Genomic DNA, 21,124 nt, shown 5'->3' with positions numbered 1-21,124 from the left:
GGTGCAGCGCGCGGCTGGGAGGACAACGCACGCGCAGACGTGTCTGGGGACAGGGAGGTAACTTTGTAAGGTGCTGGAGTGAAGGTCTGAAGAGAGAGAAAAGTTCTGTGTTCGGGCTGACAGTCATCTCTAGAGTCAGTTGTCTGAAACCTGCGCGGAGCAACATGGCCAAACAGGTAATGACATCGGTGACAAAGGTCGTAAAGTAACTCTGCTATCCAGCTGTTGTGGAATTGCAAATGCCAGCATGCCCTCTGTGAGTGGGTATAATGGAGCATTTCTGTCACTTTTCAAGATCTCTGTTTGCTGGCAGTGAATGGGAACATTGTTATCTGCTTTCAGAGGCTGAAATCCATCCAGACTGGCGGTTTGCTGCGATGTCTCCGGTCGCTCACAGCGGCGTTCTGTTAGTTGTACTGAACGGATCTGTAAAACGGAGCAGCAGACGGATCAGTTAAACAAATGGACAGCAGCTACCTTTTTGCTTGTGATTATATTTGTTTTTTAACGCATCCATTTTGTCTTTCTAGCCTTTCCTGCATGCTTATTTAACCCCTTAGTGACACAACCTATTTAGGGGGATTTCCATTGCGATTTATTTATTTTTTAAAGGCCATAATTTAAATTTTTCCATTGACATCGGCGTATAAGGGCTTACTTGTTGTGCGGCGAGCTACAGTTTTTATTGGTACTGGTTTTTGGGTAGATATAATGTATGTAAATGATCTTATATTTAATTTTTTTGAGGACAGGGAGAAAAAACACAATTCTTTTTTTTTTAACAGCATTAATCAGGTATTCTTGTATCTTGTCACCACCGGAAGTGTGGGTGTTGACGAGATATAGTCTGCTTGACAGGCCGACCACGCCCCACCTCTCAGGTCCTGGCAGTCAGTAAGAGTGGCTTACCTGGCGGCACAGCGCCTTCTTCTTTTCTTTGAACTGGGCAGCGGTGGCAGACAGTGAGGGAGCAGTGCCGGACATGGGGTGAGCGACGCCGGCAGCAGCACACCGCTGGCTGACATGTGACTGAGTGAGTAAGGGAGGGGGACGGGGAGGCTGCGCAGAGGGCAGCGGAGGCACAGCATGAGAGGGGGATCGGCGACAGCGCAGCGCTGGGTGAGGAAGGGGGACAGGGAGGCTGGAGTGGAAGGGGGACAGCGCTGGGTGACAGTGTGCCTGGCATGGAGGAATAGGGTGAGGGGTCATTTCACTGTTGGGGTTATATTAGTTGCTGTAAATACTTCCATGTTCATGAAGCTGGCTCTGACATGGAAGTATTAACAGCTACTAATGTAATCCCTAACACTAAAACAACCCCTTACCCTAAGCCGCCATCCCAACATGAAGCTCATCCCCACCCTGCTAGAACCTTTGAGGGCCTGGCTGCACACAGCCAATCAGCAGCGTGTGGGCGCGCACTAGGCGGATACAGCCCATCAGTAGCTCTCCACCCATTCGACTGGTGGTGACAAGATACAATAATATTAATCATGCAGCATAAATGTCATGATGCATTTTTTTCTGCGGGTGGGAACGATTACAGCAATACCAAAATATATATCATTTTATTTTTTTAAACTTTTTTTTTTTTTACGGTTTTTCCACTTTTGTACAAGAGAAACTTCTTTTTTTTAAATAAAATACCACATTTTTGCATAACTGTATTCAAAACCCCTATTAACTTTATTATTTTTCCTTGGCCAGAGCTCTGTGAGGGCTTTTTCCACAACAAGCTGTAGTTTTTATTGGTACCATTTTGGGGTACATATGGCTTTTCTAAACACTTCTATTGCTTTTTTGGGGGGAAAGCAAGATGAAAAAAACATTTTGGATCAATTTTATTTTTAATTACGTTTGTCAAGCAGGATAAAAAGTGTATTCTGGGCGTTATGGATACGACGATACCAAATATGTGTGGGCTTTTCTTTTTAGGATGCCTGCACACGGGTGGATTTGCATTGAGGAATCTGGAGCAAGCAGCCACCTCCGGATTCCGCAGCAAATACCACCCGTAGCATGCTATGGCAAAACGCTTTTTCCTTTACACAAATGCGCTTTTCCGCCTGCGAAGGAAAAATCGCAGCATGCTCTATTTCTGTGCGGATTCCATATGGATGGCTTCCATTGATGTCAATGAAAGCCTTCCAATGCGTGGCCCTTCCACAATGACATTGCGTAAAGTTCGCGGATTTGCTATGCGATGGTACGGGAAAGGCTGGGATTTAAAAAAAAACTGTACTGCGCATGTCCAATGGCTCGCCATGCAGACCATCAACAGTACAGCTGGCGCAGCAGAAAAGCAGGTACGCACAGATGCTGGCTGGGCATCGATTCCGCTGCCAGCTACCACATGTGCAATCCAACCTGGCCGTGTGCAGCCGACCTAAAACAAAAAAAGGGAAAGTCTGCAAAAAGGATTTCTTTTATGTATGCGGGTTTTTTTACCACCATTTTTATGTATTTTTCTACAGATTGTATGTTCCTTTAGGAGACTTGAACCTGTGACGCTATGACCGCTCTGGTAATACACTGCAGTACTTTTGTACTACAGTATATTATCACTTTTCATATTGATCACAGGCCATGGCAACCCATCCGCACTCTGCAAGTACATGGTGGTGAACTGATAATGTCACAGAGGGAGCGCCCTTCCTCTGTGAATACTTTACATACTGCGATCAACATAGATTGCGGCATGTAAGGTGACAACAGTACAGATTGGTGTTCTCGCTGATCCCCCGCTGTTGCAGTAGTAGGCCAGCTGTCAGAGCGGTCTCCCGCTACAGATGACGTGGGCTCAGAAGCTGAGGCTACACCATCCGTAGGATGTAAATTTATGTCCATTTACGGGAACTGCTTCCTACCCAAGACAAAGTTTATGTGCTGGTGTGGGAAGGGGTTAAAACCTGATCGATTAAGGGCTCCTTCACACTGGCGATCGCGATATCACAGTGATTTTTTTTTTTTCCGCGCGAAAGTCAATAGGACTTTCTAATGTCAAAACGATCACACAAAAATCGCAAGTTTCTGCTTTTGTGATGCGCTAAAACAGGGGAGATAAAAAATTAATCGCACATTGTCGAAGGATTGGACATGCCGCTATTTTTTTTTCCCCTCCCAACATTACAAATCTGAAGGAAACCATTGAAAATCATTGGTTTTATAATTCTGCGTTTTTACTCCCTCTTGCATCGCACGAAAATCGTGCGATTTTTCTCGTCAGTGTGAATGCTCCCCGATGGAACATCAATAATGGAACCAAACAGAACCCTCTCTGCTCTGTTAGCTATTGGCTATAATGTGAAACCAAACTGGAAATGTCCGCTTCATTTAATTTCTGTGTGTGTGTGTATATATATATATATTATTTATTTATCTATTTATTTTAACTAAAACTATAGTGCAGCATTTTGCGCAATTCTAGTATTTCCATAAAAAAAAATCAAATGCAATGGAGGCAAACTGAGCTGAGCTACAGTGCTTCACTTCCCTCTTAAATCAATAGGAACTTTAACAGAATCGCTATTTTCGGTTCATTTGCTTTTTGGACGGAAAACAAACGGAACGGAAAACAAAAGCGCAGATGTGAATGAGCCCCAAGCTAAACACATCTGCAGCGCAGATCTCCCAGTTCGTCACAGTGTATCAGTCTAGATACAACTGTGACGGCCCTTCAGCTGTAACAAGTCAATTTCTCACTACATCACGGATCTCCTGTGAATGCGAACGTCCTTGTTACAGCCGGGCTCCCGTTGGCGCTACTGGGCGCCATTGTTCTGTCGTAGACTATGCCTGTCTGTCCGGCTCCCATTATGTTACCCAGTATCTTCCCGGATGATATAGTGCAGCACGGATGTGAATGCGGCCTTACGTAGCAGAAAAAACGCACAGAGCTAAGGGAGTGTTCGCATAGCGCAATTTTGACGCAGAATTTGATTCCCCATCAAATCCTCATCCCACTATTTTCAACTAGCTTGTTACCTGCAGAATTTATATATTTTTAATCTAATCTGTGTTTTGCTGTATCTGACCAAAACAATGGATAGGCAATACGATTATCAAAAGGAAACCATTTCTTACACAGCTGAGGTAAAATAAAAGCTGCGCTGTGATTGGTTGCTATTTCCTATACTGCTGAGGTAAAATAAAACCTGCGCTGTGATTGGTTGCTATTTCTTATACTGCTGAGGTAAAATAAAACCTGCGCTGTGATTGGTTGCTATTTCTTATACTGCTGAGGTAAAATGAAAGCTGTGCTGTGATTGGTTGCTATGGGCAACACAGATTTTCTTTAAAATCTCAATCCATGTTAATGTGTCTTTGGTTCAAATTTTAATCCCAGACAACGCTGGGTATCCCTGCTCGCTTAATAATCACATACGTGCGGCAATGACATCTGTCCTCACATGTCTGCCTGTTTGGGGAGGCCTAGCTTATGATGTGCACCCCCTTCCCCACCACCTTGCTGCACGTCGCGCTGGGGGAGCGGAGGTGCACCTGCGCATCACCAATAAATCTGTCTTGTCGCGCTCCCTAGAGAACTCTATACATTTTCGGGCTAAAACATAGCCTGTGTCCTTCCTCAAGATGCAAGCTATCCCGTGGCCAAATTTCATCAAAATCGCTTCAGCCGTGAAAAGGTAACAAACAGAGTGACTTCCGCATTTATAATATTAGTATGGATGCGAATCCGCGCCATAGTGTATACAGCACAGATTTTACACAGACGGAATTCAAATCCATTTGCAGAAAAAGTGATGTCACGGATTCCATAGAAAAGGGCTAAATCCGAGCACAGAACCGCGGCCATAGATTTGCATAGCCGCTGCAGATTTCTGCCGTGGTTTCTAGAGGTGGAATCCATGCCTTTTGGGTATGTTCACACGGCAAAATTTTCCGCGTGAATTTCCCCACTAAAAACTGCGGCAAAATACAAATCTTCCTGCCGCGGGTCTGGTAAAATCCATGTGCGGAATTCAAACGTAGAAAATTGCATTTCCTCATCAAAAATGACATATTATTTATTGATGCAGAAAAAATTGGAAAAGCATCAGAATTGCGCACGTGATTTTGCTCGTTGACGGTATCTTCACAGGGCAGAATTCGCTACGAAATTTCAATGTGAATTCCGTCTCTAAAACCCGTGGCAAAGTCCACGTGTGGAAGGCCGGCGCGTTTCTGCATCAGGAATTAACGTCACTTCTTGATGTGGAACCACAATTTTAAACTTCGGAATTCCGCACACAGAATTTGCCCGTTGACCGCGCCAAATCTGCAGCAGAAAGCCATGGTTTATAGAGGTGGAATTTGCACGGAAGTTTCCTTGTCAGATTCTGCCGTGTGAACTTTTCCTAAGAATTCTCCCATTTGCTAAGATGTGTCCAGTGCAGAGAATCCCCCAGACACATTACCTGCACTGATACACAAAAGCCGCCTCCTGTGCATGACGGAATTGGACTCCTCTATTCACCTTCCACGTGATGTTGTTTGCAGCATGGAGATTCCAGCAGAGAACACACGACAATCAGGAGTGAGCCGGCCCCAGGATTTCTCCAGCGTCTCAGTGACACGGCGGGGGGGATGCTGCTCGGACTCGTCTCCTTCTCCCTCTCCTTCTACCTCCTATTTACTAATGAGGTGAGAATGTATGATAGGCCATTAAAAAACATTGAGCTGCAGCCACAATGTTGCTGACTTCAGAGCAGAAATCTCCCAACATTCCCTGAGAGTGTGTCTGCGCAGAGCTGGCTCTGGTGATCTGTATTCTGGGAGTTGTCCTCTTTATACCAGACACTTTACGATGTAACTCAGGATCAGTACAGGATAAGTAATGTATGTACACAGTGACTCCTTCAGTAGAATAGTGAGTGCAGCTCTGGGGTATAATACAGGATGTAACTCAGGATCAGTACAGGATAAGTAATGTATGTACACAGTGACTCCTTCAGTAGAATAGTGAGTGCAGCTCTGGAGTATAATACAGGATGGAACTCAGGATTAGTACAGGATAAGTAATGTATGTACACAGTGACTCCACCAGCAGAATAGTGAGTGCAGCTCTGGAGTATAATGCAGGATGTAACACAGGATAAGTAATGTATGTACATAGTGGCTCAAATTCTATAGTATATATACTACATAATGATGATCCTAGCTGGATATATAATATATACTCATTGATAGGTTATGACTGTATCTGCTGTAATTACAGGGTCGGGCCGTGCAGACAGCAGCCTCTCTGGACGAGGGACTCTCACTTGTGGTTCCTATAGGAAATATCCATCGGGTCGACCATCTAAATGAAGCAAAGTTGTTGCACTTGACGGGCCCCCTGCAAACCCCAAAGGTGTGTGTGTGTGGGGGGGGGAATCCTGATTAACCGGCACCCGTTAATACCCTTTAATGCTAGATTAAAATGACCCAGCCCTGTGCCTGGCCAAAGATGGCCGCACCACTTCTGACTACCTGATGCACGCTGTGTATTAGTATACATTTGCCGTCTGTGACACTACATGCTGCTACTACTGCCCGGTGCTGCTCACATGGGCGGCTTTGGTTAATCGCAGCAGGTGTAGTGCCTTAGGCTATTGCTGTATACTAGTGCACAGTGTACAGCAGGTAGTCGTCAGAGAAGTGGCATGGTTCAGGACCGGAGGGTCGCTTTTTAGCACCTTGTAGACTACATGTTATTCTCCTTGAAGAGGAATTGTCACTTTTAAATGAAAAGCGCTTTATGTAAATAGTGTATGAACAATGGAGCGATGACAACGAGCTCTTATAGCCGGCAGGTTGCTGCACCGCCAATAGCAGGACTCCGTCTTGTAGCATTTTATGGTTCTGCACGGGCTGCCAAGTTCCCTGGGTGTTACTGCAGATGAATCATCATGGAAGCACAAAGGCCCTGCAGCACAGAGAACACTCGCCGGCGGCCTTTGTATGGGATGATTCAACAACCTCAGAGATTGGCATTTGGTTTAAGTACTGAAGGTATGAGGTATGCTGTACCTCATGCCTCAAAATGGTTTTATTTTCCAGGCAGCACTCCAAGAGTTAAGTCTCTTATTTGTTATGTAAATAAATCTTAAAGGGATGTGCCAAGATTCACAATGCATTTTGGACTGAAGGGCTGGGGGTGGTGAGCTGATCACTCTTGGCACCTACAGCTGGTTTTACAGGAGGAAACTGCGACCAGTGACAGTTACTCCGCAACAGCTGCAATCTTGGCGCAGCCCCTTCAGACCTCGTACAACCCCAATCCCCCCCTCCCCCCAATTTTTTGCTATGTAAAATATGAGTAAATGTAAAGAAAAAAAAGAATGTGATGATGTGGAAATCATATCTTACCATATATTATTTCCAGTAGAACATAGAACACATATCAGAGGGGGGGACATTGTTCCATCTCATTTAGACATTGGTGGCAGCAACACATCTCGCATAAGTTGGTCCAGGGCCATGTCTACAATTGTGTAGCCTCCCCTCTTTTGGGAAGTAAGGAGACCAATTGCTGGAGTTTTGGGAGAGGAATGTGGTCCCATTCTTGTCTGATGTAGCATTTTAACTGCTTAAGGCCGCCTGCACGCGGGTGGGTTGGACCCCGCGTGCGGGATTCTCGCAGCGGAGTTCGACCCGATGCCCAGCCAGTGACCCCAGCCTGTTAACTGTCCAGCGTCTTCTCCTCTGCTGCGAATGTGATGGCTGGCACATGTGCAGTACAGAGGATGCTGCGCTGTCGTTATGGCGATGACGCTGCTCTTGCGTAGCCTGCACAAAATTGCAGCATGCTGCCTTTTTTCCCCCCGCTAGCGGAAAATCGCAATCGATTTCCGCTCATAGTCAGGAAATCTTGTTTTCTCATAGCATGCTATGGGCTGGATTTGCTGCAGAATCCGGAGGCGGCATCCCGCTCTGGATTTCGCAGGCCTTACAGTCCTGGATCGTCTTTATCAGATTTTTCGTTTGATAATACGCCAAATGCTTTCTATTGGTGGACGGTCTGGACTGCAGGCGGCCGGTTCAGCCCCCGGACTCTTCTTCTGTGAAGCCATGCTGTTGTGATGGATGCAGTATGTGGTTTACATTGTCTTGTTGGAATATGCAAGGCCTTCCCTGATGGAGACGTTGTCTGGATGGGAGTATATGTGGTTCTACAACCTCTATATACTGCTCAGCATTGATGGTGCCTGTCAGGATGTGTAAGCTGTCCATGCCATAGGCACTAATACAGCCCCATACCATCAGAGATACAGGACTGTGTGCTGATAACAAGCTGGATGGTCTCTCTCCTCTTGAGTCTGCAGGGCACGGCATCCGTGATTTCCAAAAAGAATTTCACATTTAGATTTATCTGGCCACAGAACAGTTTTTGATTTTTGCCTCAGTCCGTTTTAAATGAGCTTTGGCCCAGAAAAGACGCCGGTGTTTCTGGATTGTGTTGATATTTGGCTTCTTCTTTGCATGATACAGCTTTAAGTTGCATTTGTGAATTGTACGGCAAGTGATTTGCATTACAGAATCATGCCCATCTTTAATGCACCAGTGTCTGAGGTCCCATAGATCTCAAGCATCTGATATTGACCGTTGGCCTTGAATCTTTTGATGATATTACATACTGTAGATGGTGGGATATTCAAAGTCTTCGCAATTTTACGCCGAGGAACACTTTCTGACACTGTTCCTCAATTTTTAGACACAGTTTTCCACAGCTCTGACATCTTTACTTCTGAGAGACTCTGCCTCTCTAACATGCTCTTTTTATACAGTCATGTGACTTTATCATATGATAAATTGACTCTCTAGCTGTTTTTCATTAGTACCATTTACTTTCCAGCATTTTGGTACTCCTGCCATTTGTGAGATGTGTTGTTCCATCTCATTTATAACTCATTCAGAAATTGATGGCAGCAATTTAATATGTTCTATGTTCTACTGGGAATAATATACGGTTAGATGCGATTTCTAAATCATTGCATTCTTTTGCTTTACACTTTCTTTACACAGTGGCTAACTTTTTTGGAATTGGGGTTGTGTTTCGAAGAGTTTGACACTTTCTAGTATACTTTTTGGCCCAATTTCTAAGCTTTGTCAAGATCTCTACTTACTGTCAGTGAATGGGAACATTCTTATTGCTGAGGGTTTGTTATGGTTGTATCGAGTCTCGACAATCCTAGATGTTTTCTTACTCCAAACTGATACATTTTTCCTGCACTGATGCATTGTAACAAACCCTCAGGACAGGAGGATGATAGGAAGTCATACGCTTCTTTAGTAAACTTTTTTACTAATTTTTGTATTTTATTTTTCCTACAGCCGCTTTTTGATCCAAATTATGGGGTTTCCATGCACTGCGTGCAGCTGAAGCGGCAGGTGGAGATGTACCAGTGGGTGGAGTATGAAGAGTCCAAGTAAGAATCGTCTATACCACAACATGGCCTTGTGCGGGGAGGTTTGATGACTGCCGGTATGGGGACATTACAGCTCCCGCACTTGCAATCGTCTGGCTCTCTTGGCATCCTAAACTGCACATCTGGTTATACAGAGATACATTTGATGACCTTTTTTGGCCAGATTTAGTCTTCAGGGTCCTGGGAAAGCCGGTGATGGCTGTAATGGAATCCATATTGGTTATCACCCAGCTATTTTGATCAAACAATGTCCATAAATTTTATTATTTTTTAAATAAGAATAAATAATAGAACACAAGAACCCATATACACCCCTCCCCGCCCTGCAGTATAACCCCACAGTTCAGAAAGCTGACAGGACACCAGTGCTGCTTCTTATCCCATGAGACCTCCTACAGTATTAGTGAGTAGGCATAGCAAAATAACCTGATTCAGTCATTGATGAGGTAGTAATTCTAGGTTGCCCAGGCCTATTCTGAGCCCGCACCATCTACAGGATGTGGGTTTACATCCATTTGCGGGAATCCCTGTAAAATTACGTCCTGTTGCGCGAAGAGGTTAAAAAGCACAGCTATGCAAATGTATGGCATGGATTCACATGGTGATTTAGGCCTTTTCAGTGGGCAAATGTATGGGTGGAATTCCCGCACAGATACGAGGCAGAATCTGCATCAAGAATTTACATGTCTTTTTCCGTACACTAATTTCAAATCTACATGTCAAAAAAATTCATGCCGTATAGACTACAGTGCGGCTTCCCTTAAGGATATGTTTACATGGGGCGGAAATGCAGCGGAGTGTCTGCAGCGGAAAATTCCATGGCAAATTCCACAGCATTTCTGCATCCAAACACACTGGTGTGGATTTTGACCCAAAATCTGTTGACTACCCGCTGCTGATTTCAGAAGATGCAGCACTCACCTCAGAAGTCTTTGGCTGGCAGCATTTCCTTCAGCGCTGGTCAGGTGATGGGACTTCCGCAGTTACGCAGATGATTTTGAGTCAAAATCTGTACCATTGTTTTGGATGCGAAAATGCAGCGTAATTTCCACTGCAGACATTCTGCAGCATTTCCGCCCCAAGTAAACATACACTAAAAGTAACGAAACGCGGATTTGATGTTGAATCTGCCACGTGAGCACTCTCTTAAAGGGAAACTACAGTTTCCATCTCTTTTCTCCGTTTGCTGTGCAGGTATGTGTGACTTACTCCTCTCTTTTAGCCCTCAGACTGGGGAGAGGTAAGTAGTGATTGCCGCAGCTCTACTAATCCTAGTAGCATAAACCTAAACTAGGCAATCTGAAACGATAAATCTGGAACAATGTAGGACGCTTCTGTCTAACTTATATTACTTGGTTTAGTTTGTGCTGGTATTTTGCGCCATAATTGGCTATTTTGGAGCATTATCAGATTTAAGCCCCCCCTCCCCCCTAAGCCTCATCATTTTTCCACGAAGCCTCGCCTAAAAGTGTCCACAACATGTAATAAATATGGTGGATGACATGTAAGCCACTTTTTGGTGCAAATTAAAGCAGAATTCTAGTGCATTCAGTGTAGTAAATTTACACTGTGTCTGTTCTTGTTCTACAGAGAGTATGAAGAAGGTGGAGAGAAGAAGACGGAGACCCGATACTCGTACAGTAAGTACCTCCCACACCCCACTGTCCAAAGTACTGCTTATTATGTCATGGCAGCCGCTACATTCATTTGTGTTTAAAATCCTGTATGTTGTTTTGACGTATTGATAACGACTCCTCTTAGTGTCTGCATGCTGCGGGGTATTTAACTCCTTAATGATGTAGCTTTTTTTCTCGTTTTTCCCTCCTTATTTTGAAAAAAGCATAACTCTCTTATGTATCCAGCGACGTAGCTGTCTGAGGGTTTGTTTTTTTTTAACAGGATTAGTTGTATTTTTCAGCAGTAGTATTTAATGTATAATGTAATGAAAAACTTTTACGAACTTTACGGCGTACACACTGCAGCAAAAACATGATAACTTTTATATGTGGGACAGTACGACTAATGCCAAATATATATCTGTGAGTATATTTGCCTATCGAGCCGTATCTGTGGCAACATAGCCATATACTTCACTACTGAAGTATTACAGTATATAATACAAGCGATCAAATGATCACAATTTTATCTTTCCTGTGGAGACAAAATAAAAGTGTAAAAAAAATTAATTAAAATATTAAAAGTACAAAAAGCTCACCCTTTACCCATAAAAAATAATCTAAACAATTCAAAACCCCAAATATTTGGTGTCACTCTTTATGTAGAAGTCCGAACTATTAAAATATTACAATATTTATCCCACACGGTAAAGGGCATAGAAAACAAAAAAGTTGAAATGCCAAAAAATGTTGAATAAAAAGTGCGTAAAAAGATGTCACCCCCACATTGATATAGAAACTACAGCTCCAATTGCAAAAAACGAGCTCAAATTTCAACCCTGTCAATGAAAAAATGGATATGGCAACGGAAAACAATTTTTATTTAAGAAAATCTTTCATTTAGTTTTTTAAAAATGGAAAAACATAAAGAAAAGCTTAATAAATGCGGTGTCATCGTAATCATAATGAGCCACTGAATAAAGTTCATTTGTTATTTTTACTGCACCGTCAATGCTGCAAAATCTAAACCTACCAGAAATGTCGCAATTAATTTTTTTTTTTCTCCCTCAATTTTTGTCATACATTAAATGGTACCATTAAACTTGTCCTGCAAAAAAGCAAGCCCTCATACGGCTATGTCAATGGGAAAAATAAAAAAGTTATGTCTCTTGAAAGGTAGGGGCGAAGAAACTAAAAACCTCTGGTCCTGAAGGGGTTAAAAGTGCATGGAGGCCACATATTTTCTGGTTCTTGTTGTTTCCTTCAGACACTGAATGGAGGTCAGAGGTCATCAGTAGCCGGCATTTTGATAGAGAGATCGCACATCAGAATCCTAGGTGAGTGTGAAACTATTGCGCCTATATCTTCAGATAGATGGGCTCCCTCTAGTGGCCAATAACACAATTGTAGCAACAGCAGATACTTTGTGTCAAAATACGTTACGTTATCTTTGGATACAAATGTTTCTCTTACAGCGCCATGGCGGTCGAGTCGTACACAGCGGTGGCCGCAGATGTGCAGGTTGGAAGTTATTATTTATCTAAAGGTGAGAGATTGCATGCGATTCCACAACAAACTACCTGCCTGGAGAGAAATGGAGAAGGGAATAAAAAGAGAGAGAGAGAGACTGAGAGAGAGAGACCGAGAGAGACCCCCAACCCCCAAACCATCACATCCAGCAGGATGCAATCGATAGTTTGTTCAGCAATAGTCGATACTATCGGCTATCTATATTTTTGTGTCGATGTCCCAACCTTAGCCCAACCTAAACCTGGATTTGTCGCTAAAGAAAACCTGGTTCCACTCTGTATCAGTCCAGTTTTGTTGTTCATGACACCACTGCAAATGGCGACAGTGGGTGTCTCATAATGGGCATTGTGAGACCCAATGTCCATCTGCCAAGCCCCTGGAAATGGTTCTGACTGACAGAGAGGCTGGTACAATGATGCCATCAGAGGGATGGCAGACCACAAAACAGTTGGAGCTGCTTGTGCTTGTCGGACGATCAGAAGATCATCTCTACTGGTCTGTTGACATCCTGAGCCCTCACACATTCACTGGTCCCAACACCTCCTAAGGCCTTCCTCACATATGCGTTGTGGTAAATTGCGGAGTTTTGCTGCAATTTTACTTTCGGCCGCAGGGAGTTGCAGCCAACAGCAAAGTTTAGCATACCTCATCATTGATGAGATGCGCTAAACGGGCAAAAATAGAACAGACACCGTTCGAAAATCGTGGCTCTGGAAAGCGCTGCAATCGAGCAGCTGTCAGAGCGGTCCCATTGAAAGCGATTAGCAGGGTGCTGAAAGGGCTGCTCTAATCTACAGTAAAAAACATCTGTGTGAGGGAGGCCTTACAGTCTGGTCAGAACGGCCCAGGTAGTAAGCAATTCGTCAACACGCCCATCCAGCTTCTCGCATTGCAATAATTGCGCCCCTCTCAGACTCTGGTAACGGGGTGACATCTCTTCTCTGCGTCGTAGAGGCGTCTAGTGGTCAACAAGCTCTACACAAGCGGAAGAAGAGGCCACTACACACAAGGAGCCTCCGAGAGCCTTTTATAGGCCAAGGGGGGAACCACTTTTAGGGCCTCCGGTGACAAGACCGTTCATCTAATCACCACAACTCTCATCATTTGTATATCTGCCTGAGATGGAACTGCAGGACGAGTTTTTCAGCAAAAGAAAAAATTCTTCTAGGAGCGGGATTATTTTTGAAAAGTGTGTGTGTAATCAGGATTAACCCTTATTGCTGACTTCTGTTCATTAGTTTATTGCAGCCTACTGCTCCCTGTTATCAGCGATTTAAGCTTGATGGAAACTTGACTGTTATTCAGTGGGAAGGCTAATAGGAAGTCTAGAAAAATGTTCAATTTAAAGCTCCTTTTATTTGCTATCCAGTGATTTTACGTAATCCCTTACTGCCCCAGGGCATATATTTACGCCCTGGGTGAGAAGGGTTTCGTATTAATGGGCTTACATTTATGCCCTATGGATGTCGTGGGCTCAGCGGAGCCGGCACCATATGTAGCAGAAGCAGTAGCGGCGATCAGTGAGAACAAAGATTGTTCAATTCTGTTCAGTATTGATTGTAGCATGTAAAAGCTTGACAGAGGGAAGGCGCTCGCTTTGTGACACCATCTGCCCTTTGCCATGTAATGCAGAGGATCGTTGGTTGCCATTGCAACTGGACACCAGACAGTAGTGTCTGGGTCTGCTGGGCCTGTGATTGATAAGCAATAATGCATTGCAGTACAGAAACACTACAGTGTATTATAAGAGCGATCATAGCATCACAGATTCAAGTCCCCTTCAGGGACATAAAAAATGTAAAAAATGTATAAAAAAGCCTTTTTGGCTCACTTTCCCCTTTTGTTAAAATAAAAAAACAATGGTAGCATTGATGTGTCTTTTTATTATTTTCTCTCCCCCCCCCCCCCCCCCCCCCCTGCTCTCGTGATCTCTTCACTTTCCCTCCAGGGCTGATTGATAAGATTAATGACTTTAAACAGCTGACTGTGTCTCACATCAAAACTCTGCATGCTGATGTTACGACCGAAGGGAATTACTTTTATCAGAGCGCCAACCCCAAGAATCCGGAGGTAAGTGGCACAAATGTATCTAGTACTGTGACAGGCTGATAATCTGGTATACTGGATTAATGGAGACTTCAGACATCAGATATGTGCATGTATGTGTGGCCAATGAGCCATCTACATAGGAGATGCTGTGGGTGCCACTGCTGGTAATCTGGTATGGGATTATTTGTATCACATGTCAGATTATCAAGAGCCATCAGGGTCCTCAAACTACTAAAATGGATAGAAATGCACCCGCTAGAATGAGCTGGATGCGTCTAATCTCAGTAATAATCGGTCACATTGTCTTGTCTCTGTGTCATGATCTGTCGGTCACATTGAATCTCTGTATTTCAGGTGGGCGATTTGCGCATTTCTTTCTGGTACGCTGGAGTTTCTATGGGAGGCCCCACATTTGGATCAGTTGACACGGTAATTTTATAGAATAATGAGACTGCAGCCTCTTCATCGGCACCAGTAAGTGTGAGGCATTATGTGCCTCATGAGCCAAGAAAGTGATCAAATGGGAGAAGGCGCTTCACAGCGATCCAATACAAACCTGGGTTCACATGAGAAGTGGAATGCTGGGGAGAGCCCCCTTAGTTGCACGGCTGGCGGAGAGTCAGACTGCTCCATGTGCATCCAAACAAATGTAGGAAAAGCCAGATCCTTAAAAAAGGAATCTTCTTTATTTCAACATGTATAAAAATAATTACATAAAAAGATCACAATTCCCACACATACGCGTTTCGTGGCGGTTACACCTCTTGTTACTGCATGAAAAGCGTGGCGACCTTACAGTACATTTATACAACAGCTGACCAATTGGACATATCCGGGGGGTGTGTATACAAGCAGAACCGCCGGCAAAAAAACTACAGATGTGTACAATGTGTATGAACAACAGAATACAAGGATGTTACAAGCAGGCAATACTGTACCAATAGATGTATAAGAAGTCACTTTTATAATTCATCCCTGACTCATATCGGGTTCCCAGCTTTAAGATCCAAGAGGCTTCTGTGTTGCGTACGCTCCTCCTCCGGTCTCCTCCTCCCGGCAGCTTTCTGATGTTCTCAATACCCATAAATTTAAAGGTGGCAGTCGTACCTCTATGAAGCTCGATATGGTGTCTGGCTGCCCCTATGTGCTTTTATTAACTTGTTCAATACCCAATATTTGTTCCACAATCTTTGTTCTCAACTTCCTAACTGGGCAACCCGCATAAATGAAACTGTCCTCCGTGTAAACTATGTTCTACACAGCATGCGGTAAATGGTGGAACTAACTGACTTGTCGGATGTATGAAATATGTGTTTTCAAGCTGAACTTACATGCACTGCATCGACTTCCACTGCAGCCAAAAAAACCTTTTTTAAATGCCAGCCAGGTTTTGGGATTTTTCGCAGGATGGTATTCACTTGGAGGCAGGAAAATCAGCACATTTTTGCTTCTTTTTGGAACACAAAGTACTGCTTGATCTAATATTGGATATAACCCCTTAGTGACTGCGCTATCGTAAAACTACGTCCTGCTGTTGCAGGACGTGTATGGAGGGAGGTAGCGCCGCTATCTCCCTCCATACAGCGCGGGCGTCAGCTGTTTATTACAGCTGACACCCGCGGGCAATAGCCGCGATCAGCCGTTCGGCCGATCGCAGCTATTAACCCTTTAAATGCCCCGAACGCTGTTTGGGGGTCCCGCACAGCTCGCCCGTGGTGAGATCGGGGGAGCCGTGCAGGTGTCATGGCAGCCGGGGGCCTAATGAATGGCCCCAGGGCTGCCTTAGCAGACTGCCTATCAAGCCATCCACACAGGGTGGCTTGATAGACTGCCTGTAAAAAAGCAGTATGACGTAATGCTATAGCATTACGTCATACTGCAGGAGCGATCAAAGCGTCGCATGTTAAAGTCCCCCAGGGGGATTTCAAAGTAAAGTAAGAAAAAAGATCAATAAAGTTTTTTAAATTAAAAAAAAAAAAGTTATAAAAGTTTAAATCACCCCCCTTTTGCCATATCAATTATTAAAAAATCTAAATCATAAAATAAAAATATGTATTTGGTATCGCCACGTCCGTAAAAGTCTGATCTATCAAAGTAGCACATTATTTTTCCTGCACGGTGAACGTCGTCCGAAAAAAAAAAATAAAGAACGCCAGAAATACACTTTTTTAGTTACCCTGTCTTCCAGAAAATATGCAATAAAAAGTTGTATGTATTCCAAATTGATACTATCGGAAACTATAGGACATCCCGCAAAAATTGAGCCCTTGCACAACTACGTCGACAGAAAAATAAAAAAGTTATTGCGCGCACAAAATGACCGCAGAAAATAATTGAAAAAAATTAAATATCTTAAAAAAAAAATACAAGTACTACAGCAAAAAAAATACTATACAAGTTTGGTATCGTAGTAATCGTACTGACCCATAGAATAAAAATATCAGGTCGTTTTTGTTGCAGTTTGTGCGCCGTAGAAACAGGATGCACCGAAAGATGGTGAAATGTCGTTTTTTTTTTCCATTTCTCTCCGCTTAGAATTTTTAAAAAGTTTTTCAGTAAATTATATGGTACAATAAATAGTGCCATTGAAAAATATAACTCGTCCCGCAAAAAACAAGCCCACATACAGCGATGTCTATGGATAAATAAAGGAGCTACGATTTTTTTAAAAGGGAGTAGGAAAAAACAAAAATGCAAAAAAGCTCCGTTACTAAGGGGTTAAAACGTCATCTTGTCTTAAAAGAGGAAGATGACTGCAGAGGGGTTTGTGAGTGCTGACAGATCTATATGCCATGTGTTCCCTACATTTTTCTTCCTATACAAGAAAGAAGCGACTTTTTTGTCCTCTACACTCACCGTTAACTTGACATCGAGAACTCGATTTCATGTCTGTTCTTATAACTGGTGAATTTTGAGGTTTCAATTATTACAGGATTTTGTCAATGACATCAATACTAAGTTACATTTTTTTGGATAAAACGGGAGCTCTCTTTCCACTGACTGGGATGTGGCGCTGTCCTCCTTTGGTCCCGTAGCACCTGACCTCGCATATTTAGTACATAAGCAGTTCTGCATGGCTGGGGCAATCACTTAAAGGGGACGCGCTCACCGTCATCTGTTATATAAAGTTTCTGTCTCCCAGGTGAGCGTCATCGCGCGGCAGCGAGGAGGGGGTGAACTGGTGCCCTACAAGACCAAATCTGGAGACCAGCTGGAGCTTCTGTACCTGGGAAGTCACACGGCAGAGGTAGTATAATAAATAGGAGGTTGCGGGTATCGCCCCTCATCCGCAGTATACTCATCATAAAGTCCAACATACCTTGTAGGAAATGTTCCTTGCGGAGCAACACAGCAACATGATGAAGACCTGGGCCCTGCGTGCCGCCGGCTGGCTGATGATGTTCGTAGGCATAAGCCTGATGACGAAGATCATCCACACCCTAGGTGAGCACAAAATTCTCAGGAAATAGCCTATAAATGGAAGATAGAGAGAAACGGCTCCCTCTATGGGACATTAAGATATTAAAGCAAACCCCTTTTCCCGAACCTGGGACCAAAGTGTGTCCAGAGTTCAGAGTGGGGCAGTTGTGTCACCTGCCTTCCTCCTCTGCTAAGGGGGGCAGGGATAGAAAATATGTTTTCACCACAGTGGCCCTTTAAGAAGTAGAGGCTCCATCTTGGCTACACTGTGGGTTGGAGTATCAGGTAATCTGAAGTCCACCTCCTGCTTCAGTAGAAGCTCCGGCTTTAATTCTGTCCTTGGGGCTTGTTCAGAGGCAATTTTCATGTCTGTATTTACAACTAACTGCACTTGGAACCATTAGGGTTTTTTCACATAGCGTATTTTGGCGCGTATTCCATGCCAAAATGTGCTTACAATACGCGTCCCATTGCTTTGAAGTGTAAAACCATGTCTCTGTCTTGTTGACACATTTTTTTTTTCCTGGCGTGTATTTAAAATATGCATTGTGGGGAAAAAAGGGACATGTCACTTCTTTTTTTGATTTCCCGCATCGGATTTTGGCATAGAAATCAATGCAACTTCATTCAATCAATGCGAATATGTGTGAAATGCAAAACGGCGCCTTAAAACCGAGAATGTTTGTGTGGTTTATATAGCAGGTGTTGATGTGGATTCTTTCAGCCCCATCAAATCCATCGTGTGAGAGTAGCCGTACTGTGAGTGGGATGGTCCGTGCGAAAAGATCGCAACGTGTCTTATTAGGGTCTGACTGTCATCTGCTCACGTTTATGGGGTCTCGAACCCTAGAGAAAACTTGAGGCTTCAGATGGCACACGGAAGTCAAAAGAAACCGACGTAACACATGCAGATGCCACATGGACTTACACATGGCTTAAAATTGGTCTAGTTTTTACTGGCCAAATTTGGACAAAGCTATGAGCAGAGACTCTGATAAAATCCATCTTCCTCCATGCTTTACACTATAGCTCTGCTTCTTCAGATCACCTGTTGTGTATAAGTAGATGCTCAGCAGGATGTCATTATGTGGAGATCATGGAAACCAATGATGAGATGAGGAGGGTCATAGCTTGGAGGGGATCGGTATAGAGGGAGTCTGCTGCATGCCCACTTCTATTGTGTATTCCAGAAAGTATTGCATTTTCCATATTTCCGTTTGTTATATCAGAACTGGTTTATTTCATATTTCTCCCATTACAGTGGACTGGTTTCCTGTCGTTCGCGATCTCGTCAACCTGGGGCTCAAGCTGTTCGCCTTGTGCATCTCCGCGTCTCTCTCTCTGCTGACCGTCGCCGCTGGCTGGTTGTTCTATCGCCCGCTGATGGCCCTGCTATTGAGCGCTGCCGCCATAGGCATTATCTTTCTCGCCCGAACCCGTGTGCCTGCCAAGAAATACCAGTAGGGGGCACTGCCCTGCTCGAGTCTTGAAGCTGAATGTGCTGGTAATGAGGTTACAACACTCCGTCTAGGTCACTGATGCAACAGTCTGTTCAACTTCTTGTTACTTTTTATACTTTTTTATATCGTTCATCATCTTTCCACGCGGTTCGTGAATGACTTTGCTTTCTGTAGCTGAATGACATGCTATAGAATTTTTAACTGTGGAAAATCTGCAGTATTTCCGCTACGTGTGAATGTACCCTTAAAGGTCACATCTGTTCACATCAGCGTTGGAGGCTGTGTTCAGGGCCGTCCCCAAATCCATGATGAAATAGCGCAGCATGCCTGTCTAAGGGTATGTGCACTGGGCAGAACACAACATGGATTTTTCTGTGTGGATTCTACCTCTAAAAATCAGGGCAGAAATTTGTGGCTGAGCTGCAAATTTCTGCTGTGGATTTGGTCCTGTGCATGAGGAAAATCAGTGTGCAAAATTTCCGACATGTTTCTTCTTAATGCAGATCCATGTGGAATCGCGGTGGAAATTCAGCACGTTGATTTTGTCCATACACAGTCGGAATACATGCAGAAAAAGGGAGGATCTGTTTTCCTCTGCTCGTGACGGAACAATAAAACGGAAATCGCAAACGCGGATGGGAACAGAGCCTTAAATGTGTTCTGTTTAATGTAAATGTACACTTGCATTCAGTTTATGGAAAATGGAGTCCAGATGTTACAAAGAGATTCTCGTTACTGTATATCAACCTAATGCAGACAGCCGAGGCGCGAGGCCTGTTGTGCCTCATTTCTGCTGTCAGAATAAGTTGAACATTTATGGTACATGAAGCCTTCGAATGCTGCAGCACTACAAGTCCAAGCAGGAATGTTAATCTGTATTGACAGTGTATAGGCAGCACTTACTATCCACCTCTGCTTCCCGCTGCTGTTACAGCCTCCCTATAGTCGTTATGTCATTACTGGGGTTTTCCCAAAAGTGCAACGAAAAGTCCTGCAACTTTCTAATATACTTTGTGTTTATTTGCTGTCAGTGAACATCAAAGGATGGTGATAACATGCTGCTCGCACCAGTGCAGGAGTCCTTTATTAACAAGGCAGGGATAGGTTTTCATCTTCAATGGTTCCAGTCACTGACAGCAAGCAGAAGTTATTGTGAGTAATAAAGCACAAATTACTGTAGATTAGAAAGTTGCAAAACTTTTCATTGTGTGATGATTAAAGGGGTTCTTGGGATGAAGCAAATAAGCTTATTCATTGTATTATGAGCAATTGTATTATTGTATTTCTCAGCTTTCAAGATCTCTGATTGTCTTAACTGAATAACAACTTTCATTGTTTCCCTCCAGAGGACACAAATAGAGATGAGCGAGTATACTCGCTAAAGGCAATTGCTCAAGCGAGCATTGCCTTTAGCGAGTATCTCCCCCACTCGAGACTGTAGGTTCTGGTTCGGGTGCCGGCCCGGGGGAGCGGTGAGTAGCGGCTGTCAGCAAGAGAGAGAGAGAGATCTCCCCTCCGTTCCGCCCCGCTCTCCCCCGCAGCCGGCACCCGAACCTTCCGTCTCAAGCAGGGAGATACTCACTAAAGGCAATGCTAGCTCGAGCAATTGCCTTTAGCGAGTATACTCGCTCATCTATAGACA

General features: G+C 43.9%; 1 protein-coding gene across 1 annotated transcript; it reads left to right on the top strand.

Moving 5' to 3' along the window:
- The first annotated feature begins 16 nt into the window (after positions 1-16).
- TMEM43 (transmembrane protein 43) lies at positions 17-21,065 on the top strand. The gene is made up of 12 exons (XM_066597018.1): positions 17-176; positions 5,497-5,640; positions 6,215-6,349; positions 9,313-9,407; positions 10,998-11,047; positions 12,291-12,360; positions 12,499-12,569; positions 14,502-14,623; positions 14,957-15,031; positions 17,745-17,849; positions 17,929-18,046; positions 19,284-21,065. The coding sequence occupies exons 1-12, from the start codon at positions 165-167 to the stop codon at positions 19,484-19,486; spliced, it is 1,200 nt and encodes a 399-aa protein (XP_066453115.1). The 5' UTR covers positions 17-164; the 3' UTR covers positions 19,487-21,065.
- Positions 21,066-21,124: the final 59 nt, after the last annotated feature.

The sequence above is a fragment of the Eleutherodactylus coqui genome, chromosome 3 (assembly GCF_035609145.1).
Source record: "Eleutherodactylus coqui strain aEleCoq1 chromosome 3, aEleCoq1.hap1, whole genome shotgun sequence".
NCBI lineage: Eukaryota > Metazoa > Chordata > Amphibia > Anura > Eleutherodactylidae > Eleutherodactylus > Eleutherodactylus coqui.
This window is presented reverse-complemented; position numbering and strand designations above follow the sequence as displayed.